The following is a 19,182-nucleotide window of genomic DNA, read 5'->3' as shown; positions in this document are numbered from 1 at the left end:
ACTACGAAGCCCATACTACTAAACCCTACTACTGCTTCCCTACTAAACATAAAAACAGGGGTGTCGCAGGGATCCGTTCTCAGACCTTCACTGTTTTCACTGTACGCGAATGATCTGCCAAACATAACAAATTCTACGGAGGTACGCTGTCGACACGGCGATCATAGTTACTGCTAACAATTTACGCGAACTGGAACATAGAACAAATGCAGAGCTAAAAAAAACATTTGTAATTGGTTTTAAGTGAACAAATTAACATATAATGTAAAGAAAACTAAATACACAATTTTCCACTCCCGTTAGAGACCTTTAAATACTGAATCTTTTCGCCTAACAATAAACAACTGTCTGCTTGAGCAGACGTCAGATTTCAAGTATTTGGGCGTAATTTTCGACAGCCACTTAAACTGGTAAAGTCATATCAACTTAGTATGCGCTAAAACTATAGGGTCTGGGTGCAATATGCTACTAATGGCTAGGAATTTTTTTTATAGTTATATTCTCCGAGTTCTATATTTCGTTTTTTTTTCATAGTCACCGACCATATTGCGTTGATTCCTGGGGATGGACGTTTACAACATACCTTGAACCAATACGGAGGCTACAAAAGCGGGTCCTTAGAATAATAACCAACGGCTAGATATGGTCAGCACAGTGCACCGTTGTTTCATGAAATGGAAATTTTGCCTTTCAACATCTTCCGACAACATAAAACTGCTGTTACCGTCCATGACGTCATTGAACACAACAACCCCTTTAATATATCAATATTTTCTTCTTCATCCCGCCTAACTAGACGCGTCACGTTACACAATTTCAATCTTCCACCGACTAACAATATTTTTGGAGAACGACTACTGCAATTTAATGGAGTGAAAGTCTGGAACGAGATACCCTCCCCACGTAACAGAAACTAAAGGACTTTCAAGTGCACTTAAAATATACCTGCTCCAGAAAAGCGGCTAAACCTAAATATTCGCACATAGTGTTTGTCATAGATAACTTTTTATTGCACATATATCCAAATATTTCTTTTCTCCATTGTAAGCGTCATTGGTATGCATAGCTTAATTTTATTATTATCTATTAGCATTCTATTATATTGTAGTTGTAGTGCATGTAGCACCATGTCAATTGTATGTCAATTGTATTATCATGCATTTTTTCCTGTTACGTAATACCTTATCTTCATGCCATGTTTTTTGCGTTTGTTTTCTTTCTCACCAGAAATGAATTTATTATTTATTGTTTGCTATGCAAAAATGTATTGCTTGTACTTACATACTTTAGACCCTCTACTAGCCTTTGACTATGGGTGTAACCAGTTTTGCCTATTTTTATGTATTGTAATCATGAACCTTTAATAATAGAAGGATAGATACAAGTGGTGCTAGTCTTGGGATTTGTGCTATTCAGGCGTAATTTCACGGCTGCTCATCTTATGATTTCAACACGTAACATAAACTGAATAATTAAAGAAAGATAATTAGCCTGCATTTTAATTAGCCAACCGTAAACTGCTATTTATCGTAAAGGTAATGCCCATATCTTCAGATAATCAACCAGAAGAAGCTTAATTGCGTCTTCACAGGCAATCCCTAAAGAAAGAATTCACCGCCCAAGCACTTCGTACAGATGGTTAACCAGCGAAGCTGAAACGTGCGGCCCCGGTGTCTATACCTGTGTTAATCCCGACGGTTCATCAAACGACGGCTTGGTAGGCTGCCGGATCCTCGGCACGCAGTTGCTGCTTGCCCTCGGCTGCACAAGCATTTTCTTGTGCCTGGGCTGCAGCATCGGCACGGCATAGATGAGCTCGTTCCCGGTTCTGCTCGCGGCGTTGATGATCGAAAGCTGCCTGCTCCTCATGAGTGCGTATTTCAGTGCCGGAGAGAAACTGCTGGCGCGCCCTCGGCTGCGACGGAGAGCAACGACGTCACTACTGGCGCAGCCAATCGCGCGCCTCTCTTTCTTTTTTTTGTTTTTGCGCATGCGCATATGGTTGCGCCGGAGGGATTTTCGGCGTACAGGCGATGGACGGACGAATCGGTTAGCCATATACAGCTTCGCTGTAAAAAAAATCATAAGCCTTTACACGCTTGTCAAGGCGGATGACCAGCGAAGCTGATTAGCATACGACACAGAAGTGACACACAATTTTGGACCGTGATCTTTATATACATTCGCGTGGACGAGGGGACCGCCGAGTCGAGGAGCCGGAGGAAACTAAACACGCATGACCTTTCGACGGGACCACCACCACGGGATAACGGAAGGAAAGGAGATACGCAAGCGCTTGGAACGCTGACAAAGAGAGGGCGGTGCGAACGTATACATGGCCGATGCGGGTCAAAGTGTATCTCTTTTTATCAGCTTAATATCTGATACGGGTTGTATTTGGACACAAGATGTTAAAATTATTTTTGCAATTTGGCGGAGTGCTTGAAGCCTGCTTCACTTCCGTCGCGGGTCGGCCCGGTATTGCACCATCTCCGAGATCGGCCCAGGGTTCTTGGTCTACATACATTGATCCGCTGGAAACTAGCCATATACAGCTTCGCTGTACACTGCGTCCTATCTAAAAAAACAGACACATAAGACATGGTATATTTCAACAGCATTTGGCGCCCGCCGTGGTTGCTTAGTGGATTTGGGGCTGCGTAGCTAAGCACGTGGTCGTGGGATCAAATCCTGGTCACGGCGGCCGCATTTCTATCGGGTCGAAATGCAAAAACACCCGTGTACTTAGATTTAGGTGCACGGTAAAGAACCCCAGGTGGTCAAAATTAATCCAGAGTTCGCCACTACGGCGTGCCCCATAATCAGATCGTGGTTTTGGCATGTAAAAGACCGGAATTCATTCACTCTCCCGAATTTTTCGTAAAGTTCACGGATTCGTCAGCACTATACAGAAGTGCGTGACGACGGTGCCTGTAACGTATTCAAGAATTTCATGCTTAAGACTGATCATCTCGCCAACGAAACACTACCGATTGTTTCTTAGCAGCACGTTTACGCATGTCGCGCCTCATTGGTGCAAACACTTCGCAACCTGAGATATCGGTCATCGTCTTTGACAGAGATGATGGCGACAAGCACCGAGGGTTGTTTTTCCTGAGCTGAGATGGCTCTTGGTGCAAGCCTTATTTCGCGGTATCTGCGAATTTGTTAGAGTCGCCGTCACGAATGAGCTTGAGTTATTTCAGCTTGCATTTGTCAAAGTTAATTTTCCGTAATTTCTGAGCGAGCCGCAGTGATTTGCGAATTTAGGGACGAACAACCACACGTAAGAAGCAGCACAAATGGCTCGGCCGGGAGAAGATGCTCCTGTGTTAGTAAGCCGTCGGAAGCGCTATATAACAGAGAAATCAGATTCTCGTAAGAATGAATCATGCGCAGCGAGTGACAATGATTGACCAGGTGTTTGACATGTCTTCTTTTTTCAGCAGCAGCAGCAGCAGCAGCAAACGACTTTATTGTGGTCCTGAGGAGCTAAGCGGGGGCCTGCAGGTCCCTACCCAGCCGCTGGCTAGTCCCATGTCGGAACAGAGAGGCCATGCCTCTCCGCTCGTTCACGGGCCCTCTGGACAGCCAGGAGCTGGACGTCCTGTCTCGGGTCTGTGATGGCGTTCGTCCAGTCTTCTTCTGTATTAAAATCCTGTAACACAGGGCACTGCCAGAGCATGTGGTTTAGTGAGCTAAATTCAGTGCCGCAATCTGGGCAGAGTGGATCGATGTCCGGGTGGAGCTTGTTCAAAAAGCCCCTAGAGGGGTAGGACCCCGTCTGGAGCATGCGAAGCGTGCTAGCTTGTGGCCTGTTGAGCTTATGATGGGGGAAAGGAAAACTCTGCCTATTCCCTCTGTAATGAGAGGTGATTTCCTGAAAGGTAACCAGTGGATCACTGTGGACGAGCTCTCCCGAACTCACCCGAGACACCATCCCGTCGCGGCATACGAAACCTCGCGCACGGTCGTGGGCTATCTCATTTCGGTTCAGGTGACCCGGTAATACGTCTGGTCCCATGTGAGCTGGGAACCAGACTATGTGGTGAACAGTGTCAGAGGGGTGTTTGCCGTTTAGAATCCTGGCTGCTTCTTTGGCTATCAATCCCGATGCGAATGCTCTAACAGCTGCTCGGGAGTCCGTGTACACCGTAGTGCGTTCTGAGTCAAGTAATGCGAGAGCTATAGCAGCCTGTTCCGCCACATCGACCGAGGAGGTTTTCAGCGAGGCTGCCGAGAGGAGTTCTCCCCTGTCATTGACTACGGCTACGGAGAACTTGTTGGCACTGGCGTGTCGCGCCGCGTCAACAAAGGTCTCCGTTCCGGATATGTTCTTTAAGAAAGCTCTAGCCCTCGCTAACCTTCGACCTTTATTGTGTTGGGGGTGGACATTTCTTGGAAAAGGGTCTACAATAAAGGAGTTCCTTGTCTGAATATCAAGTTGCGTGATATTTTCCTGATTGAAGCTAGGACGGAGGCCGGCCGCATCCAGAAGTCTTCTGCCTGCTTTGGAGTTTGATAATCTAATAATTTGTGCTGATTTTTGTGCTTCTATTAATTCCGAAGTTGTGTTGTGTACTCCCAATGTCATGAGTTTCTCTGTGCTAGCCGTGATTGGCACGCCGATCACCTTTTTGATACTTTTGCGCATAAGCGTGTCTAATTTATCCATTTCTGTTTTCGTCCAATTGAGGGCTGCGACTATGTAAATGACATGGCTGATGAGGAAAGCGTGGTGAGCCCTAAGGAGTATATCCTCGCCTATGCCACCTTTCTTGTTGGACACTCTCATGATTAATCTAATAATGTTTTCAGTTTTCGTGGCGAGTTGGGCTATAGTCTTAGCGTTGCATCCCTTTGAGTTTATTGAAAGCCCTAGTATTTTGATAGAGTCTACTCTCGGGATGGTGTGCCCATCTCTGGTACGAACGCTAATTGGCACCTGATCGAGTGGGGTGAGTCCCCTAGCACCTCGTCTAGCCTGTCTGTACAGCAGGAGTTCCGACTTTCCAGGCGAGAGTGCCAGTCCCGTACCTTTCAAGAAAGACTCTGTAACATCCAGAGCCTCCTGTAGAGCTTGTTCGACCGTAGCCTCCGATCCTCCAGGACACCAGATTGTAATATCGTCAGCATATAATGCATGACCTACGTAAGGAATTGCTGCAAGGCTTTCCGACAACTTGCGCATTGCTATATTAAACAGAAGGGGTGAGATAACTGCCCCTTGGGGAGTACCCCTGTTTCCTAGTGTGAAGTATTCCGAGACTGATTGCCTCAACTTTATGGCCGCCGTCCTGCTCTCGAGGAAGGATGCAACGAAGGAGAAGAATTTAACTCCTAAGTTCAAGGCCGATATCTCCTGAAGGATATAGTCATGTGCAATTGTATCGAATGCCTTGGATAGATCCAGTGCGAGGACGTCTTTTACATCTTTGCTTTGAGAGTCGATTATCTGTGTTTTGAGCAGGAGCATGACATCCTGCGTTGAAAGCAAGGGCCTGAAACCAACCATATTGTACGGGAATAGTTCGTTGCACTCAATATGTCTCGATATCCTGTTATGCACTGCATGTTCCGCTACTTTGCTAATGCAAGAAGTAAGGGAGATAGGACGGAGGTTCTCCAAGCTGGGTGATTTACCTGGCTTGGGGATTAAGACCACTGTGGCCTTCTTCCAACTCTCCGGTACAACGCCTTCCTCCCATACCTCATTTATCTCCTTCACTAAAGCTTGAATTGCTTTGTCGTCCAAATTTCTTAAGAGCCGGTTTGTAACTCCGTCGGGGCCTGGGGCAGACCTTCCGTTTAAATTGTGCAGCACTTCCCTGATCTCAGCTTCCGAGAAGGGAACGTCCAGCTCTGGGGCAGGCGCGCCCTCATACTGAGGGAGGGGAGAACCTGGGCTTTGGCCAATGGGAAGGTATTTGTTCGCTAGTTTCCGAAATATGGAGGCCTCTGAGATGCCTTCCATTTTTTCCTTATTAATTAATCGGTCTATGACTAGTCTCTGATTACATTTGGATTGTCCATCGTCTAAGAGATGTTTGAAGAGGGTCCATTTGCCTCCTTTGCGCATTTTTCCATCCGCTGCCGAGCAGGCGTCTCTCCATTGCTGTTTATTAAGTTCTGAGCAATGCTCCTCAATGAGTTTATTCAGCTCCGCGATCTTTTTCCGTAGCCTGCGATTGAGTCTTTGTGTCTTCCATCTCTCGAGGAGAGAGCGCTTGGCTTCCAGGAGATGCGCTAACCTTGCATCCATCCCTGGGGCATCAAAATCCGTAACTATTTCCTTGGTGGCCTTCTCGACATCCATTTGTATCTGTACAAGCAGTTCACTGAACGTGTCGTATACTGCCTCATCTTCACCTCTTATTTTCCTAAAGAGGTCCCAGTCTGTGTACTTATAGGTTTTGGGAGGAGCTGCTATTATTTCCATCCTGAGTTCTATTATGTAGTGGTCGCTCCCCAAGTTCTCCTGTAAGTTGGACCACGTGGCCACAGCATTTCTAGTGAAGCTGAGATCAGGGGTCGTGTCTCTGGCGACCGAGTTTCCCAGCCTCGTGGGGAAACGTGGGTCCGAGACCAGCGTCAGGTTTAGGTCTGTACTCGCTGCAACTAGGTTGGCCCCTTTCTTTGTTCGTGTTATATAACCCCAAGCCGGGTGGGGAGCGTTGAAATCTCCTGCGACTATTAAGGGCTGCGATTTCGCAGCGGTTGCGACCCTATTTAGTAGTGAGCGGAGATTATGCTTATGAGCGGAAGGAGAGCTGTACAGGTTGAGAATGAAGATGTTTCGTCGAATTTTTCCGTGGGGGATGATTTCAATTATCTGTGCCTCGAGACCGGATTTCTTATCCGAGTTACAAATTTTGACTTCGTGCTCCTGAAAAGAGGTGTCTTTCCGGACGAATGTGGCAATACCTCTGCCATTTTCTCCTTTTTGGCTAACCGAACGGTAGCCCGATAAATTTACCTTCTCACTAAGTGTTTCTTGCAAGAGCATGACGTGCGGCATTATCGCTTGTGCTTTGATGAGCTGCAATAGAGCAGCCTTGCGCCTTAAGAAGCTGGCGCAATTCCACTGCCAGATAATTAGGTTTCCGGTGTGTCCCGCCATTTTGATTTCTATTGAGCTAGCAGAGCCTGCAGGGGACTCGTGTTATCGGGATCCTGCTGTACTTTCTTAGCTTTTGCAGTGGTGCCAGTGGAGATGCTTTTGATTTTGCTAGCGTCTATCATTTTCATTTTAGACTCGAGGATGCCAACTTTACGTGTTAGGTGGGAGATGTTACTGTCCATATGCCCGACAGTGCTAGATTGAATAGCTAAGGCCTCTCTCATCTGCGTGAGCGATTCCTCAATTACCTTCAAAGACGCGAGTATGTTTGGTTCTGGCTTAGGGTCCTGAGCGGGGGACTCGTCAGTTTGCATTGGCTCTCTTTCCGTGGTCGCAGGGGGGGAAATAGCTTTGCGCTTATTCGACCCTTCTGCTTGTACTGGGATGGGTAAGGCTACTTCGCGGGGTTCACGCGAGTTACGGAAGAGCTCGAACTCAGCCCTCAGCGTTCGTAGTGCCTCTTTTAGCTCTGCATTTTCCTTCTTAAGCATTAAAATCTCAGATTGCTCTCTTTTATGCTCCGGCGAGATGCCCTGTGTTACCTGTTTGCCGCTTGAGATGCTCATCCTGGCCTTGTCTGCCCAGGACATTGGTTCCTGGATTCGGACCCTGGAACCCGATCGTCCTCTCGAAAGGGAGCGTCTGCTGCTATTGTCGCGCCCTCTGGAGCGAGAGCGCGATCTGCGGGATCGCCCTCTGGATCGGGAGCGGGAGCGTCCTCTCGATGCCGATATGTTGCGATGGGAGGAGTAGAAGGGTTTCTCTCCCGCCATTGCTTCTCCGCCGCTAGCTGTGTCGAAACCACGCGGTCCTGCCGCCCGCTGCGCGTGCTGTGCGCGCCTGCGGCGCCGCCGTCTTTGGCGCACGATGTATGGCACCTGGAAGCGCTGTTTGCACTTGCGGTCTGCCGTTTGGTGTGCCCCACCACAGATGGCGCACTTGGGATCACATTGATGATCCTCTGATGGTGTGAGCATGCCACATCCGCGGCATTTTTTCTGGTCTTCGCCCTTCGGGCAAACGTCGGACCTGTGGCCCAGTTCTCCACACGCATAACAAACGTCTACTTGTCTTCGATACAAGGAACAAGGGTAGCGAACACCATCACATACGACGTTTAGGGGGACCTTGTGTCCGTCGAACAACACGATCACTGTTGTTGTCTTCTTGATTCTTCGAACCCCCAGTGCGCCGGGGTTTCTCCGGTTGACGATCATTTCCGTCAGTTCTGCGTCACTGATGTCCACGTTGATTCCGCGGATCACTCCTTTACATGTGTCGTCCGACGCAGCCACGTAGGCCGCCACTTCTATGACGACACTTGCCATACAAATCTGCTGAACCTTGGCGTAGGCGCGCGCGTTCGCCTCGAACGGCGTGGCAACCACGAGAATGTTCTGGAAGGGGTTCGTGCACAACGTGTCGTCGAACACCTGTTCCGCTGTTAGGGAAGCCGCCTTGGCGAGCGCACGCTTGAAAATAATAAGGTCCGTCTTCTTAACATCCAGCCCCCCACGAGGCCTTATAATGGTCTTAAAGTGATTCCTAGGAAGGTTCGCGATTCTGCAAGCTTCCACTACTCGTCTCAATACCTTCTGCGGTGCGGCATTGCGGGCGCCGCCATTACCGCTTCCTTTCGCTGACGTGGGCGCGTTAGGATCACACCGCTCGGCAAGTTTCTTCTTCTTGCTCACGACCTCGATCCAGCCTGAGCACTCCGCTTGCTCCGGATTGATTTCCATGCCTTCTACAAGCGAGGTATTGGGGTTGGAGGCCATTTTCTAGCTCGACGACGCGTTGGGCCTAGGCTCGACGCCTGCCCGACCGCCCCGTATGGTTTGGCCCGTTAGGCGTAGCTGCGCGCCAACGTGGCGTGCGGTTGAAAAGTCTCGGAAAAGTCCGAAAAATCCACCCACCGGTAAGATTTCCGTAGCCGCCTGTTCCGTGGAGTAAACTGCGTCGATTGATGCACAGTTCCTGTGGGTTGAGGCAAGAAATCTGGTCCAAAAGGTTTGTAGAAACGGGAGCCGACGCGCTCGCACATGTGCGTTCGAAAACGTCGTCTTCTTTCCCCTTCTTTTTTTTTCATGTAAACGTTTTAATGTAGTGTTTCGTAAACATCTATATATATCGCATACCTGTCGATAAATAATCATTACTCACCGCGGTGTCTTAGCTGCTATGGTGTTGCGCTGCTAAGCACGAGGTTGCGGGATGAAATCCCGGCCGCAGCGGCCGCCTTTCGATGGGGGCGAAATGCAAAAACGTCTGTGGTCCCGCGCATTGGGGGTGTTAAAGATCCCCTGTTGGTCAGAATTAATCCGGAGTCCCCACTACGGTGTGCCTCGTAATCAAATCGAGGTTTTGGCACGTAAAACTCCATAATTATTAAATCGCCATTTGGAAGTCAGCACTTGTTGCGTCTCGTTTCCTTCACCGCGTTGCCTCTTGCGCTGTTCACATTCAGTATGGATTACCAACTAGCCCAGTCAGCCATCTCGATAAGGTAACATCGGCTCATGTATACAGCGCTCAGCGATTGAAACGCGACACTCAGACAGCATGGCAGCCGGTGCTTTGCTCACCACCGGTGATCGCGGAGGAGGCCGAATTCAGTTACGACGCATCGAAAAGATTCTCGCTTTCATGTGAAACAAAATTGCATCACCTCAGCGTCACCAGCGCCCACCGGTGGCGCAAGGAAGTACCGGCCGCCACGTTGTCCGAATATCGCGCTTCAATCGCTAAGCGAAGTCAAAGTTCTGTAAGCGAAGCACAATCTTTGAAGTTCTCTAAGCAAGTGCTCGAAAGCGTTGCGAGTGCTCAAAGCGTTGCTAACGGGGAGTCATATGTGGGCAACGTTTTAGAGTGTGTACGTATAGTTTAATTTCAGGCAACTGAAATTCTTAATGCAACTGACTGCTCAAAAGAAACGGCTTCACTTCAGTTGCGCTGTAATTCTGAAAGGTTGCACAATAAGCTTGATGTCCTTTTTATTACCATCTTGTACCAGACAGTGGGCGATTATGCATATGCCTTTTTTTATGCACTGTATTCGTCGGCAGCTTCTGGTCGACCTCCTTACTTCTAATCTCTTTCTCCCTCTCGGCATTTTTCGTGACTGCAGTACTTGCAAGTACCTATTCGGAGGCCTGAGTGCTCAAGTATATAGATTAAATAATTGATAACAAAATGTATCAAGAAAAAAAAAGGCGTGAACAGTGATCGATCTCTATTCACATATTTATACGTCCAATAATCGCATTACATGACACGCGCCTGTACTCGATAAGTCACGCTAATAGCAGTGGAACAAGGCCCGGACGCCTCCACCACCCATACCACCAGTGGCATGATATTTTCGTAGCAAATGACATGAACGACAAAAACATGAACGCGGACTCCGTCGGTGACCACATGCCCTTGAATGCATAGGGGGCCGTCAGCCTACTAGCAAGCCGCCATGGCTGAAACGTTCCGGGAGTTGTGCAACCATAGTATAGGCGGCGCTGACGATATCCGATATCAGTCGAAGACCAGGACAAAAGCGATAGCCGCCCCTATCGGGGCTCGCGTCAGCTCTCGTGGCTTGTTTCTATCCCGCGCACCACAACAGATTTGTTTGCCTGTGTTGTCTCGTGCGTGCCGCACGGAAGCTCCCATGACCGAATCGATAGTGTTCGCACGAGTTTGAAGCTGCATGTAAGGGCACCTCCAAGACCGTCCTGCACTTGTAGTCGTCTTTGCCTGGGAATAGCATCTTGACGCGCTGTATGTGATCATCCGTGCGAACAAAGAAGACTGTCCAGTTCTTTGTGAGAACTTTCAATCGTGATGTTTCTTCCGAGTCTAGTTGACTGCGTCATACTAGTGGCTGCAACGTGTTTCCTGCACTCTAAAAACTAGGAAGGGTATCGAAGGAGTGAAGTGGCCGGTTCACTCTTCAAAGCGTCGTTTTACTCTCGCAAAATGTCGAGGAGAGTGAAATGCATTGTTCACTCTCTCACCAAGGAGAGAGTGAAATGTGCTTTTCACTCTCCCCTTCAGAGAGAGAGAGTAGTTCTACTCTTGCGGCAATAGAGAACAAAACGTAGCGTAATCTTCTGCTTCAACTGTAGGTGGCTGGCCCCGAACATGGCAATGTATCATTCATGCACGCTCGCTGAGCAAAGAACACATCGTTTTACTTCTAAGAGAACAGGCCGCCGCAGTTCAAAGGAATGCGTAGCGAGCGCTCTACTTTTTCACTCGGAGTTGTCCACCGCGCGCGCGCGCGCTCAAGATCGCGGAACAACACAGCACCGGAGAAAGGTGATCTGTACAGCGAGCAGCGTCGCAGGCCTGCAGCCAGGGGAGATCGTGTATCAGCGATCTCGCGTTGCCACGAAAACACGACAGTCGTTCGTCATGCCTTGGATATAACAACAAATCCTCCACGGTAAGTGAATTCTAACTTAGGTGCACATTCTCCGTATATGTCATGTTATCGCCAGGAAGTCGTCGCTGCGCTTAGCCGACGCGATTGACAAAGGACTAGGCATACGCGCTGTGTCTCTCGATGTCAATCGAAAAAGCCAGTCGTGGCGATAACTGCATGTGATTTTAACACTTTGCCGTTGTCCGTAAGAGCTTTAAAGATCGCAAACGCTGCCAGAACTATGGTATGTTCAATAAGACGCCAGGCGAGAGGACGCTTAAAATGGTTCGTTCACCAGCCCGTGATTCCGAGCCTATGCGGAGCGTGATTAGCGTGCGTTTTTGTGTTTGAATTTATTCAGTTTGGCAGTCTACTGTGTACGGAACGCTGTTGAACTAAGGAATAACATAACAGAAGGCGTCGTTTTGCTGGCAGCGTGCTTTTTTTATAAATAAACTGCGCGCTTGACGGTGTTTCGCGCAGGGGGAATCTGCGACCACTGAAGTTACGTGCAGCACCAGTGCTAGTTAGAAACTTTGCCGCAGGCATTCAGCTGCATGCTGCAAGAGGTCAGTTAGGCGCGTTATCTCGAACTTTCTGAAAACGCATGAGGAATCCATGTTTTATGCTGAAAAAAGTATAAACCTCATATATAAGCGATCTTGCGCGCGGCAGCTACAAGCGACGCGATGGAGATGGCTGTCGCGTTCGCTCGTCGCCTACAAGTCGTACTCCGTGCGAGCGACGATATTGAGCGACGCCTCCCCGGTGTTGCCGGCATGAGGGCTGCAATCACGCGTGACGCGTGCTTTAGTAATTTACGTTGATGTATTGTACTATAAAATGTAGCATAAAATATTTGCGGAGGTCTTGCCGTAGGTTCTTATCCTTGCACGTATAAAAATTGAATTATTCGCTCGTTCCGCGCGACAATCGGTAGTATTTGAGCGATGTACATACATCCAGTTCCGGCTTCGCGCTATTGGCTAGTCGCTCATAGCACTTTCGGGCGACGAGCGACGATTTCTAGATTTCCAGAACCGAGCCATCTGTTCAAGCGACGGCCCGTTTTGTCGCTCGAAGCCGTAGCTCGTCGCCGTCGCACACTAAATCGCTCTCACAGTGTTTATCCCTAAGACTGAACTGTTTTTGCTCATGTATTGAAATGGTGTGATTATAGGTAGTTCTGGTTTTGTCTCCTGTTGCGGTTTTCGTGCACGGTGCGAAACTGAAAGGATGCTTATGTCTACGAACTCGGTGAATTGTCGAGCAGCTAGTTATGCATCGGCATTGAATATAACGGCTGCTGTGTGGAATTACAATTGCAAGGGCGCTTTGCATACGCTTGTTGTTTTGGACATGCCTGTGCATTTGCTAATATGAGTTGGCGTGTCAGAGTTATGTCATATGAATAGCTAAATCAGCCTTCCTCTGGGGGTTACAATTGTATAATGTGTGTATTTTGCTATTGCATGGCAGATCAAAATGTGTTTATCGCTTGAATATTTTTAGTAGAGAAATAATATCAAAATAAAATGTTGCTTTGATTCCGTGTTACCAGTCTGTCGTACACAGAACAACAGGTTGGTGTAATAAACTAATAACTGCGGTTTAACTGCAACTTTTACATGCCTTCAAGAATCTAAAATGCTAAATTTCAAACTGCACCAGTAGTCGGGTCTGTCAAAAATGAACTCCATTGCGCACCTCATACATGAAAATAAGTTCATGCCTTTTAGTAAGCTTAGATGCAGGCTGCAGTGAGCTTTTTTGTTAGTATTGAAATGTGGGCAAGCTTGCCATAATAAGCCTTGTTGCCCTTTTTGTAGGCACATCCATATATCCATTGAACTCAAGGACAATATTTTCATCCCTACTGAGCATCATGTTTGCAGCTATAATCCTCAAATTATGGCTTCAGCAGTGGCACAACCAGGGATGGTGCGGGGGGCACACTGGGCACGTGCTTAAGATGTGTCACAAGTGGTGTTTGCGATACACCAGACTCATGACAGACCTATGATGTCTGAGAATGACCAATATTCTATTCATTAGCAGGAGTATTCTAACATTCGTGCCAAACGAGGATGAACTGTCCGCTATTTCTTGTTTGTTTAAATCTAAAATTGAAGTTAACTTAGCAGTTGACTGTTGCAGTCATTTGGATGTTTTGCATGCATTTCACTAAGAAGACTAAGAGCTAAGACTCTTTTATTGCCATGGCGTTGACTGTCTTGATGTTGTTTTGCACCATGCCCTTGTGTTGACTTTTGCATACAATATTTTTCAGGCACCCGCTTTATATAACGCAAGAAAGCAGCTGCAAGGACACGAGGATGTGAAAGAGCCAGTGCAGAGGAGCCAATGCCAAAAAATCAAAACACATTGGCATGCAATTTGGACAAGAAAACTAGTATGTGGGTATATTGGGTGTACCATTTGACCAAATGTAAACAAAATCAAGATACAGTATGTTACACCAAGATGAAAATTCTTACATGCTCCAGGCAGTCATCTTAACATGGTATATTTATGTAATGTCTCCGATTGGAAAGTCAAATCAAGTATGCTCTCTGGAGACAAACACATAGCAGCAAGTGTCATTGAAAGGTTAGAAATGTGTTTTAAAAAAGCTGATTAGTTCTGAGAAGTGACTGCTTTTTGTCTTGCCTCTCAACAGATACATCCATATGATTAAAAAATAGTGGTACAATGAAATTGCATATTTGCTTAGTGACATGATACATACTTGCAATGAGCACTGTGCCTGTGTTTACTATAAAAAACAACAGCCCATGCTTGGTTAGGTTAGGCCCACTACAACATGCAGGCATGGGTGATTGGCACTTTTTTTTATTTCTGTGTCGTGAGGTTTATTTACGTGCGTATAGGTGCAATGGCACGCAGTATGGCTAGTACAAAAAAAGGGGGAGGGGGGCTCAGATATATGTAGCTCACTGTACACGACACAGGGCAAAGGAAATCCGTGTTCAGCAACTGTGTTAAATGCCATGTACGTAAATTTTACAACGCTACTCATTCGAAGCGCGCACAGGTGCATATCGAAAAGTTTTCCAGGGTACATAATTTAGTGCGTCATTTACACTAATTTTGCTCTAACCACAAGACATAATGATTTGAATATACCGCACGGAAAAACCTAGAGCGAATTAAATTGTGTGTCAGCTTCGTGTGTATACATAAAGTCATTCCTATGCATTAGGTTTTTCGCGTAATGCATTACCTGTTGACAGCCTATCTTATCATGTGTACTCTGTTTACATTACAGTTGTTTATTAGTTTACTCATTTGTTTTGCAACTTATGAAATGCCGGTGTATATATACTTTCAACATTTGACATAACCCTGTATGTTTTGTAGGGACAACCCAGGACGTGCATTTCTCAGCACCCAGTCAACTGCCAGAAGTGACTCGAACACAGGCCACCAGTAAGTGGACATCAGTTGCAATTTCACATTATGAAGTTGGCTGCTGCCTTGTACTGAGGCTTTTTTTTTAATGAGATGGTGGTGTCGTTCTAATGTACATGACAACAAAGGTGCGATCATGTCTCACAGAGGCATATATGGTTGCTATTCTCTGCGAGGGACGTGTTCTCGTGTTCATGAAGCATTTGTGTTTGGCAGTATTGTCGCCCAATGAGTCAGATATAAACACTGTAACTCGCCACTGCCGGCAAGTAGTTGCGAGAAACACACTATATTGTGACGCTGTAAAGTTATTTCATTAATTCGAAGGAAAATTTTGCAGCGGGAAAAAAGGTTGCTATTCCAGGTAAACATGTCTTTTTCTCACAAGGTATTTAACCAAACTGTGGATGCGCGAAATTCGTGACTTATGAATAGATTTTAATTCATCCTTTAGTAATGCTTCTAAAAGAGACTAGAAATAGCATGTGACTACCTCTCCAATCAGCAGATCATACACTTACAGTCATAAGTGGTAGTTCCATGCAGTCTCGCACTCTATATAACCTTTCCTTTTAGCACCATTGGAACTGGCGGCTGCGTTTTCAGAAGGAGGAGTGCACTTGGCACTGTATATGTATGTGCGAAGTCGGTTTTCTTTGTATGTGTTGGCTCACTGATACAAACAGTGCAAAAATCAGTTGTACCATGAGGCTGACGACGCCTTCTGCTGCTAGAAATGCGGCACTTCATATTTTATAGTACTGCATGACATTTAAATCAAAGCTAGCACATAAAATGATCAAAAAAACTAACCGCTGTTATAGCTATTTTCCTCAAAGAAAGCTTGTCCTTTACGGGCTGTGTTAATCTGAGCTCTCCACCGATGTTTCAGTAGTGAATCCCTTAGTGAGTGAGAGATTGGGGGAAATTAATTGTGTTAGTCTTTAAATGGTGTCCTAATTATGTGTATTTGTTCCAACAAAGTTGTCTAGATTACTTTATTGTGTAGTGTAAAGCTTATGAAACCATAAGCAACTAGTGAGTTACTAACATGCATATGCATTTGTCACTATACAGATGGCACTCGGCTGTACCACTGCAGTGCTGTGGAAATTGCCAGCACCAGCGGCTTTGCAACAGCTGTTTCGCAGCATGTCGGTATGTGCTAATTTATAGTTATGTTGGGATGGGCTAGTATTATGGACTACTGCTACTCTGTATTGTGACAGATCCATATGATAAGTGATGTAATGGGCACAGTGAAAACCTGTGAATGTTTTACTATGGTAAATAAAAAGGCTCTCCTTTTGGTCACTGGAGCAGGGGAGAATAGCATGCAGGCACTCTTGAATGTACATATATTTCAAAACATGAGAGAGACATATACATATATATATATATATATATATATATATATATATATATATATATATATATATACACACAATTAAACTAAAGGCAGGGACATTCCATCTTTCATTTTGAATTCACTTGTACAGCGCAAAAATAGAACACTGACCACAGAGAAGCCCACATGTTAACAGGTTTGATACACACAATAATTCAACAGATTTGATACTTCAGGTGTGCTATTTTACGCCAGGGCAAGGGAAAGGGGACAAAACCAGAAAAAGTGGAGTGGAAAAGAAAGGAATCGTGCCAAAAAGCATGAGAAACATCGTGCAGCCAGGATCGCCAGCAGGACATCTGAAAAGCACTCTGATAAAATTAAATACAGGGCAACCTTACGTATTGTTTGTTTCAATCAACTCAGATCACATGCAGCCATTACTGCAATCAAGTGGTTTCCTTATGTCATGAGGGAATGATGTGGGCCCAAATAACTGTTTAGAGCTGAAGGATTATGTTCCATGCTAGCCTCATTAGCTGCTTTTTATCATATTGTTATCAGCTGCTTATGTTAGGGACAAAAAGTAAGAGTACGAGGTCTTTCCTGATTCGCCATTCCACACAACATGTCTTTGTGACTATATGTACATGCAGATGATCCATAGATGAAAAATATTCAGTACAGTAGAATCTCATTACAAGATACACTTGGTTGTAAGAGACATATAAAAATGGTTTGGTTGATTTTTCGATGCTTGCCACGTTAACACTGTACACAAGAGACACCTTCGTTACTAACGACTTTTTAAGTATTCACTACTTCGAAGGGACACAACCCAGACACATTCACTTCATGCACCTTGTGTGCTCTGAAGGGCGTAAAGATCACGCAATCCTCACACAAGTCAATTGCGCATGTCTCTTTAGCAAGGACTAGAAAAGGAAGGCAACGAGGACAGTGCAGGGCAGAAAGTGCCGACAGTTGAAGCTGACGAGCGTCTAAGAGCACCTCAAAGGCACTGCGAGCAACAAGGCTTGCAAAGTGAAGTGTTTAACTTCCAGAAGTTAGGAAGGAACCTTACACAATCTACAGTCACTAAAAAGCTGTGAATGTCTTCTTTAAAGGGCCCCTAAGCCACCGAGGTTGAAATTTATTTGCGGTGTTGCAGTTGTACATGTTAAGGCAACGAACACGTAGCCATGAGAGTTTTTCGAAACGGTGCAGTAATAGTGGAGCTACGTGTTTGATTATCAAAAAGTAGTCCCCGCTCATTTTACTCTTTCATCTGGTACACGCCATCTGGGTAGTGTCGTCTTTTCCTCGCCTAGTACACCTCCAAATGTTACGGGACAGGCCATCACCAACGAGCTCTGTTGCTGCCGCGCAGGCCCGTCGTCCTGCGAGGGGTGGCGCTAATGACCTCGCCAATACAATGGAACTGTATGGTGACTCTAGTTGAAGAGCCTCATAGGGAGACCCATCTGTTGGCGTTTCTGTTCTTTGCCACCATTGGCTGTCCACAATGGCGTCGCGAGCAACGCGACGAGGAAGGAGTGTGTATTTGCTTGCAGGCCTTGCCGGCAGTCGTACACTTTCGTTCGACCAATCGACAGCACCGGAAACTGGTGAATCAGCAGAGAAAGCCTGGTGATGTCAGGACAAACTGGGGGGTGCAGGATAGGTCCAGAGAGGCGCACGGAGTCGTTTTCTTCATATTGTGGTGCTCCCACAGTGCTACGCACTGTGGCGTTTGGCATCGTCAGTTGTGACGGCATTCTGATTTTGATGCGCGTGTTTACTTGAAATGTTCAAAAAATGTCGAGAAGTGGTTTAGGGGCCCTTTAAGCCACCCTGAGCAATTATTCCTTCAGATATATCTAAACATACTTTAGTGATGATGCATAATAAAGTTATCTAGTCTGGCTCCTCAGTGTTTTAAAATTTTTGGTATTGAGAGACACGTTTCCCGTGCCTCTTGAGTATCTCTTCTGAGGCTTAACTGTAATGTACACACACAATTGTGTAACTCCTCCTGCAAGTATTATTCATTAAGCCTGGTCACTGATGTGTAAAGCTTGTGGTTAAGTTTTGATGTCCGTACTTTTTAGAGCTATGTTTATTGATTCACGCTGTTATTGGTTCTTCGATGCAGGAGATAATGCCTACGAAATTATTGGCCCTGATGACGAGAGCCCTCAAGGGGCAAACGACATCTCTGTTGCAGAAGTGAGCCCGATACCACCTGAAGTTACCATGACAGGTGGCACGGCAGCAATAGATACAGAGACGGCCATGTCTACTGCAGCTGCAACAGTGTACGAGGCAAGCAGCAGTGTGTCGGCATCAGCAGCAGTGTCAGAAGGAACCGCACCAGGCCTGGTAGAGCAACATGTGTGCTATCACTGTGACTTTTTTTGTAGTGCATACAACTCATTTGCTCAACATACGAAAGCTTTTCACCACGACTGTGAGCCATTGTTCTTGTGCAGCAAGTGCAAAGTGTGCAACAAGCATCACTTTAAGATATGAAAACATATTACAGCTGTTGCCTCCCCAGCCAGCCCACATAGCGACAACAATGTGGAACACATGGTGGGACACACCTCTTCCCCATTAGAAGATAGTAGAGACTGTCAGTGTTATTGTTAGATTAACTGGTCTTTGTAGGCAACTAGAAGGAGAACACAGGTGTCATAAGATTGTTGTTTATGTTGTTGTTGAAGAGGTAAAAAAAGTTTGATGCAGCTGAAGTGCCAACTGATATTGAGCAAATCGAGAACAAGCACCTGCAAAAGCAACACTATCGAAATTTGAGTATCTGTGTGCCGCCAACTCTGGTAAGGATGGCATAGGACAGAAGTG

General features: G+C 46.3%; 1 protein-coding gene and 1 pseudogene across 1 annotated transcript; both read left to right on the top strand.

Moving 5' to 3' along the window:
• Nucleotides 1-2,331: 2,331 nt before the first annotated feature.
• On the top strand, nt 2,332-2,512 carry LOC135901772 (U2 spliceosomal RNA; annotated as a pseudogene).
• An 8,867-nt stretch (nt 2,513-11,379) lies between these two features.
• Nucleotides 11,380-18,888, top strand: LOC139051771 (uncharacterized). The gene is made up of 5 exons (XM_070528765.1): nt 11,380-11,558; nt 13,828-13,950; nt 14,919-14,987; nt 16,047-16,127; nt 18,473-18,888. The coding sequence occupies exons 2-5, from the start codon at nt 13,902-13,904 to the stop codon at nt 18,847-18,849; spliced, it is 576 nt and encodes a 191-aa protein (XP_070384866.1). The 5' UTR covers nt 11,380-11,558; nt 13,828-13,901; the 3' UTR covers nt 18,850-18,888.
• The last annotated feature ends 294 nt before the right edge of the window (nt 18,889-19,182 follow it).

The sequence above is a fragment of the Dermacentor albipictus genome, unplaced genomic scaffold (assembly GCF_038994185.2).
Source record: "Dermacentor albipictus isolate Rhodes 1998 colony unplaced genomic scaffold, USDA_Dalb.pri_finalv2 scaffold_14, whole genome shotgun sequence".
Classification (NCBI taxonomy): Eukaryota; Metazoa; Arthropoda; class Arachnida; order Ixodida; family Ixodidae; genus Dermacentor; species Dermacentor albipictus.
The sequence above is the reverse complement of the archived record's forward strand: the minus strand, read 5'-3'. Positions and strand labels throughout refer to the sequence as shown.

Bases quoted from the DNA above. Each gene is read 5' to 3' on its own strand.
- LOC139051771 (XM_070528765.1), top strand. From the start codon at position 13,902: ATGCCAAAAAATCAAAACACATTGGCATGCAATTTGGACAAGAAAACT. The intron at 13,951-14,918 runs GTATGTGGGTAT...TATGTTTTGTAG, and splicing joins CAATTTGGACAAGAAAACTA to GGACAACCCAGGACGTGCAT. The intron at 14,988-16,046 runs GTAAGTGGACAT...GTCACTATACAG, and splicing joins GACTCGAACACAGGCCACCA to ATGGCACTCGGCTGTACCAC.